The following is a 12949-nucleotide window of genomic DNA, read 5'->3' as shown; positions in this document are numbered from 1 at the left end:
TGGGAAAAAAGGATATATGGACAAACTGGGAAAAGGCAAGTGTGAGATTGTACCTAGTGATCTAAATTGTCTGTTAAGAGGCAAGGTTTTATTGCTGACAGCAAGAGGGGTGAGGACTTGTAGAGGAATTTGAATTTTGTGATGCCACTTAGGGAGTACTCTAGGAAAACAGGAAAAACAGTTCAGATAAGAAAACAAACCCCCCAAATGGCCAGTTAATTTTGAGACCCAACTGAAATTCAGTAACATTAGTTAATTGTGGAAATCATGGGCTAGATTGAGAATTTTGTTTTCTTTTGCATCCCTCTTAGTACAGAGCAAGGAACAGGAGACTGTTTGGGAATTGTGCTTGTGGTATTGCAAAGGTGGAAGCTTTTGCAATGAAATGAATAGCACGTGGTGGCACTGCAGGTTGATCATTCATTGGACTCCTAACCACAACGTTTGTGGTTTGAACCCACCAACTGCTCCATGGGAGTAAGATGAGGCTGTGTGCTCCCATAAAGATGAACATTCTTGGAAACCCAATATAGGGTCGCTGTGGGTTGAAATAGACTGCATAGCAGTAGGTTGGTTTGTGCACTTGACCAGGTGATGAAACAGTATGTTCTGGTATGAGAGGCTGGGGAGCAAGAGAAATAAGAGATTGAGGCAGAGAATGCAAAACAATTCTAAAAACCCTTAATAGGACAGTGTAGGGGTGTATTTGTAAGGAAAATGCATGTGAGACTGTAGAATGACAGACATTGCCTTGAGAGATTGATATTTGAAATCGAGGATTTTTTGAAGAATTTTGCTTCTCAAAAGGCTCCTTCCAGTAGAGTAACTACCCACCATTGTGTTAGGAAAGGCTTAACAAAAGAAGGTCTGGTGGATGATCCTAATTGGAGGTGTTTGAGGATTTATTGAAGGCAATAAGTTGTCTTCAGATTTGAGGAAGGCAAGGATGTATGAGGTTAACTGAATAGTTTACCAATGGATTAAGAGATCACATATATTTATCCAATTCAGTAAAAGGGAAAGAAAGACAATACCTATGTCTTCGCTAAGGCTGTGGAAATAGCCACAGCCCTAAAGATGGTGATAATTAGGATGTGTGAGTGGTGTAGACAGGCAGAGATTAATTACTTCAAGAGACAGGGACTTTTATTTTCCTGTTGAGACAACTTATCATGATAGGCATTTACATAATGCTAGTGGATTAGGAAACCCCAGCCACGTTTCTATATCCAAGATACAAGATAGGGTTTAATGCGTCCTCTTTTTTTTTGCCTTTAGATATATACAGCAACTTGAGGTACACACTTTCTTCTCAAAAGTCATTTTCTATTCTGAAAGAGAAACCTGTACACATTATTATGATCTTTTGCTCTTTTTAGAAACTTTACTTTTTTTGCTTCGTTTTCCTCTCTAATTTTTTTTATTGGACTATTTTATTAGACTATGTCTAAATGATAGTCTCTTTTCTTTACCACTACTTTCATCCAAGGACTCATTTCAATCTGCAAACCCAGGTCTACAGCCTAGAAGAGTGTAGTTACTGAGTTCTTCATGATATTTGTTACATTTTTTCTTCAGAAAAGTCACTTCCATGTACGCCGTGTTCCCTTCGCTGTGCTCTGCTATACTCATTTTACTGGGCATGGTATTTGCTTTTCTTACTTTTTTCAATTCCCTTCCAGGAAAGTGTGTAAAGTGTGCTCTCTGTGTCATTGAATCCGTTTTCCGTAACATCGGTCCCTCCGTTTGTCTTTGCACACCAGTGTAAGTCTCAGCACTGCATTTAAGTTCCCTGTCAGCATTTCCTTATCGCATCGATGTTCCCTGCCTGTAGTGGCATTTTCATCAGAGGTGTTTTTAAAAGTCCCGTCTCAGGCCTCAGTTGTCTTTTCTTTCATAGAACCCATTTTCATTGATAAGATAATCCAGTCATATTCTAAAATAAAAATATACTTTCATCATAAATATTTTCAAAATCTGTGAAGTTCCCCTATATCTAGAATGCTACATTATTGTCTTTCTTTCTTTTTATTTATTTACTTATTATTTATTTATTTATTTATTTATTTATTTATTTATTTATTTTTAACATTTTATTAGGGGCTCATACAACTGTTATCGCAATCCATACACACATCAATTGTGTAAAGCGCATTTGTACATCGTTTCTCAAAACATTTTCTCTTCATTTAAACCCCTGACATTAGGTCCTCATTTTTCCCCTCCCTCCCCGCTGCCCCCTCCCGCATGAGCCCTTGATAGTTTATAAATGGGTATTTTGCCATATCTTGCCCTGTCCGATGTCTCCCTTCATCCACTTTTCGGTTGTCTGTCCCCCAGGGAGGAGGTCACACACAGTTCCATGTAATCGGTCCCCTCTTCCTTACCCATTCTCCCTTTACCCTCCCTGTTTTGCCACTCACACCACTGGTCCTGTAGGGCTCATCCATCCTGGATTCCCTGTATTTTCAGTTCCTATCTGTACCAGTGTACCTCCTCTGGTCTAGCCAGTCTTGCAAGATAGAATTCGCGTCATGGTAGTGGGAGCGGGGAGGAATCCTTTATTTTCTATATTGATTTTTTCTTTAAAAGATCCCTTTCCTATTTGTTGTTGTGGTTGTTTGTTTATCCTCTTTATAGTATGAACATTAAATACATTGCTGATGAGTCGATTCTGATTCCTAACAGCACGACAGGGCGGAACAGAAGTGCCCTCTAGGGTCTCAAAGAGAGTACTGCTTACAGAAGTAGACCATCACAGTTTTCCCTGCAGAGTGACTGGTATTTTCAGACCACCATTCTAAAGCACCACTAAAGTGGTACTTTAACCACTGTGTCACCAGGGTTCCTCTGCACAGTATAGCTTGGAACAAGCTGGATCCTTCTAATACATTTTTAAAAGAAAGATGAGATTTGGCCATGCTATTAGAATTTCTCGGTTTAGTCGAATCCTATCAGTCTCTATTTAAATGACTTAGGACTTCCTGCCTCTTATTTCTTTTTAGTCAATAAAAGACCAAAAGTATAATTGCTAGATTATTTGAATAAACACAGAGTTTTTATCAGAAATGGAAAGTATAGTGCTCAATATATTATCTTTATATCATGAAGTTTATATTTTATGACAAGGATTCTTTCTTACAAAGTTTTGTTCTAAGAAAGAAGGAACAATTTCTTCTAATGCAACATTCAGCTTTGTTACATTAGAAAAAATCGTTGTTGTTTGGGGTTAGTATTCAGTAGGCTCCAACTCTAATTTTCATGTTATTATTGTGCTTAACTAGTTGTAACCCAATTTATCTACCTACCACATCTCATTGCGTAGCAGAAGAAGCATAGAAATTTCAGCTTCTTGCTCAAGGACTATTGGTCAGTGGTCCTCTAGAACTCAGACAGTGCCCGTGGAGTTATTTCCATAAATAGAAATAGGGCAGATGAAGCAGAAACAGATTGGAATATTGCTAGCTGGTTCCTAGCCCAGAGTCCTCTCCCTTGGTTGGATCTATTTCTTGGTCTATATCTATTTGGACACATAATTTCTACTACTATCCATCTGTGGATTTGGTTGTACAGTGGTGCTTACCCATTGCTAAGATACTCAATGTGATGCCACCAAAATTTAAAGGCCAGCAGGGTCAATCATGACCGATAGGTTTCAATGGGACTTCCATAATAAGTCATACTAGGAATAAAGGCCAGTTTATCTAGTTTTAACATTAGCCAATGGAAGCATCACAATAATGGAATATTGTCCAGGATGGTGTTTGAAAATGACCCCTGGATTGGGAGGTACTACCAAGGGCTAGAATGATGGACTCATACATTCATTTCAACAGTCATGAAGATGCCACGGGGCTGAACAAGTTTTGTTGTGTTGTACACAGGTGACCTGGGTAACTGCTATTTAATAAAAATATTGATATGAATATTTGAAAAGTTCATGAGGTATTTAATGTTGTCCTTTATTATGTGCTGGTTGGTCTTTTTCAATTTATAGCTTCCCTATAAGTGTTGATGTCAACTGATATTTTTAAGTGGGTCACCAGAGAAAATTATAACTTATAAACAAATCTTTAATAGTTTGAGGATTTGCAAGTAAAGATGAGAAAGCCAAAGGAAATTCTGAAAAATTCCCCAAGATGAAATATGTAGAAGATGAAAACAATTAAAACAAAGAGTGACTAGAAAGACAATTTGGGCATTGGGAGACTGCAATACCGTGAGAATAAAGACTGGAAAATTCTGCAAACCTTGGTCTGTATAAAAAGATGAAATGCTGCTAGGGAGTCAAGAGGGATTAAGTCTTGTAAGATTACTTAATTTGGCAGTTGGTATGAGATTGGCATTCTGGAAGCTCAAGTTGTTAAATTAATATTTATTGAATAGAGAAGTAGAAAAATGGGTGATCCCTTGGAAGAAATTTAGGGAAATGACAATGATTTTAGGTGTCACCCTGAATAATGGATAAGGTAGCACCAGGTGATAGATTTACATAAATGTCTGAGTACTTTCATTTCCAAAATAATGAAGTAATTTTTCACATAAGACCTGCTCTTTTCAAGAATATTCTTTTAAGTAGTGGAAACCCATGACTTAAGAAACCTTTCAGATGATTTAATAGTTTGATATGTTATCATCTTGATCATGTTTATATCCAAACTGATTCATATTAAATCTTAAACTCAAGTTGACAAGGAAATATGTTTGGTTCTATGTATTGTTCTTAATATGATATCACTGTCAGGTATAACTGTTGACTTAATAAATGTCATTTTGATCAATATTAAAGCAATGATCATTAGAGTTTTGTATGTATTTTGTTCTACTAGAGCATAAAGGAGCAAGAAGAGATTTCAGGAATTATGATAAACCTTGGCAACTAAATGCGAAGAAGCCCAAAAAGTCAAAAAGTGACATTGCTGTGTCTAATATTTCTCCACCATCACCCGAATCCAAATCACGTAAGGAAGCTTGTTATTCAAATGTTAATTAATGCATGTAACTCTGTTATTAATAAAATGGAGAGAAGGTAAGCATTGAAGCTAAATGCTATGAGAGTTCTGGCTAATAAGCCTATTTAATTTAACTTTCATTTTAGCATCAACATTCAACTTTATCTATGTATATCTATTGGTCTTATCAAACGTGTAATTGATTTAGATCTTTTTGATTATACATTTACAATCTTTCTGCAATCTAAATTGCATGCAGCAGACTTCTTGCCTCTTACAACCAATTACAGCATTGTATCATATTCTACAGCAGGACTAATCCTAAATTTGTCCATTTTATGTAAGTATATAAAAATGAATTAAATCTTTCAAAGCAAAAGCAAAGGAAATTGCTGTTCAAAACATTTAGCTTTTTTCAATCCCCCCCCCAAAAAAAACCCCAACAAAACAGTCTTTGAAGTAGTCTCCCTACTCATTAATTAATGATAGAAGTTCCTATTTATCTTCTCTCTCCCACTACATAAAGTACTCCTTTCTGGATATTATTCTCCCCCTGTGTGCCCCCCCACCCAACCTTAATTAGCTATTGTATATACTGGTACTATTCTTCTACCTTGTAATGTCTTAATTAGTATTCTCTGTTTTATTTCAATGGCTACACAGAACTCACAGACAAAATTAATGATTAAAGGGTTTATTGAGGACATCGAAAGCTATGACACCAGTGACAAATGCTCAGGATTGTGTTGTTTATCAGGACACGCGACAGAGTCCTGTCAAGTCTGCTAATAGATCCCCAAAGAGCATACCACCGTGCTGCAAACCGCAACCTAAAGGCATTCAGCTTAAACTCCAAGGGTCAGCAAACCCAGCTCCCTGAATTAAGTGCCCATAGATACCCTACTCAATCCTCAACCAAAAAGACACTCATCCTCACGTCCCCCCATCAGCAAAGTCAACTTCCCCCAATTAAGTGGCCAGAGGCACCCCACTCCACAAGCCAGACTCCTGCACAAAGGCACACAGCTGTACTTGTTCTGTGAATTGGGAAGCCCATCACAGTTCAGTGCTCTGGCTCCTGGTTTTGCTGCTGCTCTTCTGATGGGAACCTATCTTTTGGATCCTGGAGGTTCAAGTCTCAGGGATCTTGGGTCCAGTGGACCCACTCTGCTCCTAGTTCTTGCCGATGAGAATCTTCTTCCTGCTTCTCAGAGGGCTCTTTTATACACAGCAGGATGGTACTCCAGGGAATTATGTTCTCAATTATTCACAGGTGAATTCTACTATTATTTCCCCACACCTTATTACCTGAGCCACGTAGGGCTCAGCCATTTGATGGCAATTACAGACTTTGGCCAGAAGAGCCATATTAGATAATCCACTGCCCGTGCACACCTCAAGCTCATCAACCCACCAGCCAGCTCAGAAGCCTATAGCAAATCATAGTTTTTTTTTTGAAAACATGAACATTGAAACTTGTCTTTTTATACATTAACATGTTTTTTTGTACCTATGCTATATGAAGTAAGCTAGTTGTTTTTAAATTCAACATAGCAATAATTAGGTAGAAAAGATTAAACTAATGACTAAAAAAATCAGTAATATGCTAACTGGAAGCCGAATTTGGATCATGTTGTCAGTGTCCTTATTAATAAAGTTGCACAGAAAGCCCTCAAATGCTGAACTTATTGCCTTTAATATAATGTGAAACTGCTCTCCCTTTGACACTCCCTTTGTGGGAATAACCTCCACACGGCAATCCCCTTCACATGCTGCATGTGCAGTTTTACATTATTCAAAAGGCTTCTTTCCTTTTCTAACTTACGTACAAATTCTTAAATACACAACTAGGGATTTATCTCTTTCCTACCCTAGGGATTGCTTATAGTTATAAAAAGTATATCAAGTAATCCCAGAATGTTATTGTGAGAATTCGGTGGACTCTTTCAATTTAATGCAAACTAATGTATGAAATCAGGTCCCAAGTTTTAAAAAATATAGTATGTGCTCAGTTTCTGTGAGACAAGCCTTGAAATTTCCTGCATAATTGAAGTGTTTGTTATCTAAAGGCACCAGGCACGCTTGTGAATTGTGCCAATGGGGGGAGATTGCACAACAAGGAAGGACGAATGGGAAGGCAAGGACTGGATACCTTCCCAGGTGGGGATTGGATCCATGCTGATTCTCACCAGGAAGTTAGGTGTACAGTTACAGTTTGCATGTCCACAACCACATCCTTAGTCGTATCCATAAATAAATACTACTTGAAAAAAAAAAAGGAGGAATGAAATAAAGACATTATTTTCTGTCCTTAAACTTTCTGAATGATAAGTGTGTAATCCTAGGGCTTTACAAATTTCAAAGGGTCTGTGCTTGATTCTATCTGTTTGAGGACAATGTTAACAGGCCTGCTTGTTCTGCAGGGCCACTGACTTTAGGAGTTGCTTTTAAGCCTCAGGGATTTGCTAGTGGTTTGAAATCTGATGATATCTTCATCTTATTGAGTGACCGTGCTTTCTACCCTCTGAAAGAGTTAGAGTCTCTTAAACCCCCAGGGGCAGTTCTACTGTGTCCTACAGTGTTGCTGTGAGTTAGCACCCACTCCATGGCAGTGAGTGGTTTTGAGTTTGTGACCCAGGCTTTCCATTACACGATTGGCTGTAAATACAGCCTATGTAAATATAGTGTGTGAAGCACTTAACAGAGGGGGCTGGTCAGTGTGGTTGCCATTCCCCTGGCTCTAAGAGAGTTTATCTCAGAAGCAGGGACAGAGACCCTTCCCAGGACCATCAAGTAAGAATTACTAGTTCAAGATCACTCCTGAGATCTTGGTCACTCCTGAGATCAAGGTCACTCCTGAGACCACAGGCCCAGGCTGCGACATGGAGAACAGAGCAAAGAGCTACACTGAGACCAGACCTACAGCAAGGTGCTCATGATACAGTGAGGTGGCTACCTGCTCATAGAGGCAGAGCCAAGGGACCACTAGGCTGAGAAATTGGGAATCAGAGAAAAAAACAGCTGCTGGTTGAGGACAGGTGTTGCTGTGAATCAATGGCTATATCCCTAAGGAGTTTTGATCTTGGTTCATGGTAACCTGTTAGCTTCCCTAAGAAATCCACTCACCTGTATTATCTGTGAGTTGTGTGTGGCCGTTGCAATAACTTATTGAACCCATAGTAAAGTAGAGTGTCGTGGGAGGGAAGATTGGTGTCAGAAGAGGGTAAATGAGGCTCCACATCATTTACTCAAGGGTTCACTGGAAATACACTGTCAAAACTAGGCTAAACTATTCATGAATAAATGGAATGTTTTAGCATAAATTGTGGTATATTAAAGGTCCACATTACAATCTTTAAGGTACTGCTCAAATACAGTACAAGGAGCATAAAATCAGTGGAGGGGCAAAGATAATACAAATACCATTTGTTATGGATTTTTTATGTTTTATAAAAGGTAGTGAAAGAGAAAGACTTGATTGAAAAAAAAATTGAAACTGAACACTAAGGCTTAGTTTAACTACCAAAACCAATAATTACAATAAGTATAAGTGGGAAAATACCTCCATAAATAAGCAAGGATTATCAGAAAAGATTGTTTAAAATAAGCACACTTAAACATAAAATTACAGACCCTTGTAATACAAAGCATTATTAAGTCTATATGACTATAGTAATATCAGATCAAGTAGAATTAAAGATAAAAGATTCCAAAATGATAGTATGTTATTTAATAATCTTTTATCTTTCATAGTTATTATGGTTCAGGAATATGGGAACAAATTGAGAAGTTTTGGCTTGGGGTCTGTTATTGGCAATCAATAGCTTGATTTGTGATCATTTCAAAGATCGCGTCGTTCATGTGTCAGATGCCGTGTTTGGGTAGTTTAAGTAGCTGATGATTTTGGTAACTTGAGTTCCCTTGACGTCTCTGTGTTCTCTCTCTATCAGAGCAATTTCTGGGTACTCAAACTTGTTACTTGGTAACTCAAGTAAGTATTCAGTTGTTCATGTGTCACGAACAGTTGGTCCAGGTGGATGGTATTGGCCTTTTATGAGCTAGCCTTTAGAGTCACACTTCCGGGACATCCTGTTGGTTGAAGTAGTTCCAGAGTTCCACCAGATTAAACAGGAGGAATCCAAACCCCAACTTCTCAATGGAAGAATTCCCATGACACTTTCAAGAAAACCATGTGAGATGGGATTTATTTTGGTGCAGTTATAACTTGAAAATACAACATACCGTATATACTCGAGTATAAGCCAACCTGAATATCAGCCGAGGCACCTAATTTTATCACAAAAACTGCATTAAAAAATGTGCTGAAAGACTCGGCTTACATCAGTAAGATCAGGTTATTATCAGATTCAAGTTTAGATAAGGCATCTTAAAGAGCAGTTCACTGAATGCAAATACTCTTGATTTGAAGAACAATGAACTAAAAGGCATTTCTATTTCACATTAAGTCAAACACACAGTGATGAAATGGGCATATAAGAAAGATAAGTGCTGGAGATGTCTCCATGCAAAAAGCAGGAAGTAGGCATAACACGTTCTCTGGTTCTCAGCAATTTTGAAATTCCGTTGAGATAGTGGTAGTGTCTTGATGGAGATTCAGTCCATCCATCTGGGACTTTTCTACTGTGGCTCTCTTCTCTAGCTTCTGTCGTTTGCGTGTTTTTAATGTTTTCCTTCCTTTTCCATAAAGCTATTCTTGCTGCTACGGAGGTGTTTATTCCTCTGCATCTTCCAGCCTGCAGAAATAGGAAGTCCACAGGCTGATTTTTCTTTCATATTGTCTCTGCTCATTTTAGGCTCACTTCCCATAATTACTTTAAAGATTTTTTTGGTGGCCTTTTTATGACTCAATTGTTAATTCATTCTTTTAAATGGCAGTTACACTCTAATTTCTTTTTATATAAATTCTTCTTAGCTTTGCTTTATAGAGGCTTTTGTGGTATATTAAGCTTAAGATTCTTTGAAGGCCTTTGGTTTAGTGGACAGAATCTGTCAAGCACATCTTTAAGATTTTCAGAGAGCCTTAGGCTGTTGAATACTTCTTTTGTGCATCAACTTCAATCTTCCTGAACTCTTAATACATGATCTCTTAATGTGACTCTTGATTTCTATTTGTTCTATAGCCCCATCTTAATTGAGAAGTTTGATAGGCTAGGAATGAGAAACAGTTCTGTTCTCAAACTAACCAGTCTTGATCCCTTTATGTGCAGCAATTCTGCCCTGAGTTTATCTTCCTCCCCTCTCATTTTATGAGGAGTAGAGAACTAAACGCAGACACAATGTTCAACCTACTGTTGAGAAATCTCTTTAACTTCATCACCCAATTAAGTAGGGTCATTATTTATTTTCCTATTATTGAAAGCCACAGTCTTCCTTCAAGTAACATTTTCTTCTTTATTTCGCAGCCCTTTCCAACAGCCTCATGTGGAGGCATCAAGATTTAGCTAGCACCTTTCAAGGCTTGCCCAACTTCCACTGGTGTTAGTCACACAAACAGGCCCAGGTTTTTGTATAGTTGCATCCCACTCCTGGTATCAAAACAACGTTCACCTACTCAAACTCAAGACATAAACCATGTCTTACCCCTTCGTTCCCTTGAGCATGACTCCTCTGAGGGTTTACCAGAAAGCAGGTTCTCCTCTGTGGTTACAGTTCAGGGGTGGCTGGGCTGCTGTTGTCTTGAAGATTGCTTCATTTACATAGTTTGGGCCTAGTCTGCAAAGACTCAGTTGGGTGATAAAGCAGGTGGAGCTCTTTGGGCATCTCTTCATGGTCTTCTTACATGGTGGCTTGAAGTTTCAGGGGGGATGCATTTCAAAAGCGAGGCCCAGATAGTTAAGGCTGAGCTAGCTCCAAGAGGAGGCCTCATGGACCTATCTAAGTATCAACAGAGGCAAACTGAGGCCATGTATCACAGGGGCTTGTAGCACTGGAAAGATGTTAGCGTGTGACACTTTGGGAGATATACACAAACCCATTAAAGGACTCAGAAAGAACAAATTGTCAAGAATAATTAATTTGTTGTACTTAATAAAAATTAAATATTTGTGCCCTTTAAAATGCCATCATATATCATTGTGATATTATAATCTATTTATGCAGGCTGTTACCATTGGAGAAAATCAGGTGGAGGTCACAGAATTTTTTTTCTGCATTATTTTATACACTTGGATGCAAATCTACTATTATTTCCAAATAAACTTTAAAAATTGTGCCAAAATATATTCAAGTAAAAAAGAGAGAAAATATTTTCAGCACGTGTTGTCTAGCAAACATCTTGTATCCATCACATATTAAGAACTCTGTAAATTAATTTAACTATCTAGGTTAATAAGCCTTTAGACATTTGAATATAAATGAAAAATCCTCTAACAGATTCTAGTAAATTACAATTGTAATATAGTGCAAAATCATTTACCATGATCATGGAGGGCTTGTTTCATAAGTAGCATCCCTGGGAGGTACAATCTGTCAAAGGATTTGATTGCCAACCAAGAAACTAAGGGTCTGAGCCCACTCAAATGTGCCTCAGAATTCAAACCCGCTCACGTCCTTCCAAGAAATCACCACTGCACACCGTATGAAGCACAGCTGTCTTCTGACCTACATTGCGCCCCACCACTGGAATTACCCAATGGCAATTGTTCTGTGTTTGTGGTGAAGATGAGAGACCTATGAGATATTCCTGCTCAGTGGACACAGAGTTTCTGTTGGAGTGATGCAACGTTTGATAAATAAGGCGCGGTGACAGCTGCACATCTTGTGTGTGATTAACAACTTGGGGTTAGATATTGAAAATGGCTAAGAAGGTGCATTTTATGGTTTGCATTTTTTACCACAGTTAAAGATATTGATAATTTTGCATTCTTCATGAATGCTTTAAAAAAAAGATCTTCAGTCTTTCCACGTTTGAAATATTTCCTCACTTCATTCTATTGTTAACCCAAACCATAACTGCTTAGATGATAAACAGTGTTGCCAACAGAAACAGAAATTGAAAAGTGAGTTGGTAAGTGATGCTGATTAATCCCTCAGGAGCAGAAATGGGAGTAGTGATACCAGGAGGGATGGGGGAAGATGGGGGGAGAAGGGGAGAAAGGGGGAGCTGGTTGCAGTGATTGATGCATAATCCCCTCCTCCAGGGGGATGAACAACAGAAATGTGGGTGAAGGGAGACAGTGGTCGGTATAAGATATGAAAACAATAACACTTTATAATTTATCAAGGAGTCACGAGGGGGGAAGGGGGAGGGAGGGATAAAAGAGGAGCTGATACCAAGGGTTCAAATAGGAAGTAAATGTTTAGATAATGATGATGGAAACATTTGTACAAATATGCTGGATACAATTGATGTATGGAATGTTATAAGAGCTGTAAGAGCAAAATGATTTTAAAAAATAAAAATTTATTATCTTTGTAAATAAATGAGAGAACTTGATGGCATATAGTAGTAACTGCCTCCCAAAAAAGAAAATTAAATGATGCGTATTAAGGATATTATTCAAAGGAAGGTAGAAAATATGTTGAACAATGACCTGTGTGGTACAACTATTGCTTTCTTGGCTTTCACCCCCAACGTCTCCTAACCCCAGGGATAAGTTAGATCCTTTGATCTAATGGCCTGTGAGGTACTAACAGTGTGTTTGGAAGTCTTTTTCAAAGCCACTGACCACAGCCAGTTTTCACTCACCACTGCTAGGACACAGGTGTGTTGATATTAGCTGGCATCTTTATCCATGAAACAAATATATTCCAAAGAAGCAGTTATATGCTATTTAAAAATACATGGGTTTTAAAAAAGTATGCAAGTATTTTCGCTTCTTCGGACAGTTGAAAAATACAGGCATGTAGAGAAATGCATAGTCCTTCCCTCTTTACACCCCACAGACTCTCTGCTGTTGTCCAGTCAGTTCCGCCTCATCACAAGCCTAAGTGCAGGAACAGGAAACAGCTCTCCCCACACCGTCCTCACCATGAGG

At 38.3% G+C, this 12949-nt stretch overlaps 1 protein-coding gene across 1 annotated transcript in view; it reads left to right on the top strand.

Annotated features, from left to right (window-relative positions):
* The window catches only part of CUNH8orf34 (chromosome unknown C8orf34 homolog), a 371243-nt gene that overhangs the window by 80897 nt on the left and 277397 nt on the right, over positions 1-12949 (top strand). Inside the window, exon 3 of the mRNA XM_045286330.1 lies at positions 4830-4961. Coding sequence (XP_045142265.1) covers positions 4830-4961 — 132 coding nt within the window. The remainder of the gene's footprint in view (positions 1-4829; positions 4962-12949) is intronic.

The sequence above is a fragment of the Echinops telfairi genome, unplaced genomic scaffold (assembly GCF_000313985.2).
Source record: "Echinops telfairi isolate 266 unplaced genomic scaffold, ASM31398v2 ScPeMD7_1;HRSCAF=3_0, whole genome shotgun sequence".
Taxonomy (NCBI): domain Eukaryota; kingdom Metazoa; phylum Chordata; class Mammalia; order Afrosoricida; family Tenrecidae; genus Echinops; species Echinops telfairi.
This window is presented reverse-complemented; position numbering and strand designations above follow the sequence as displayed.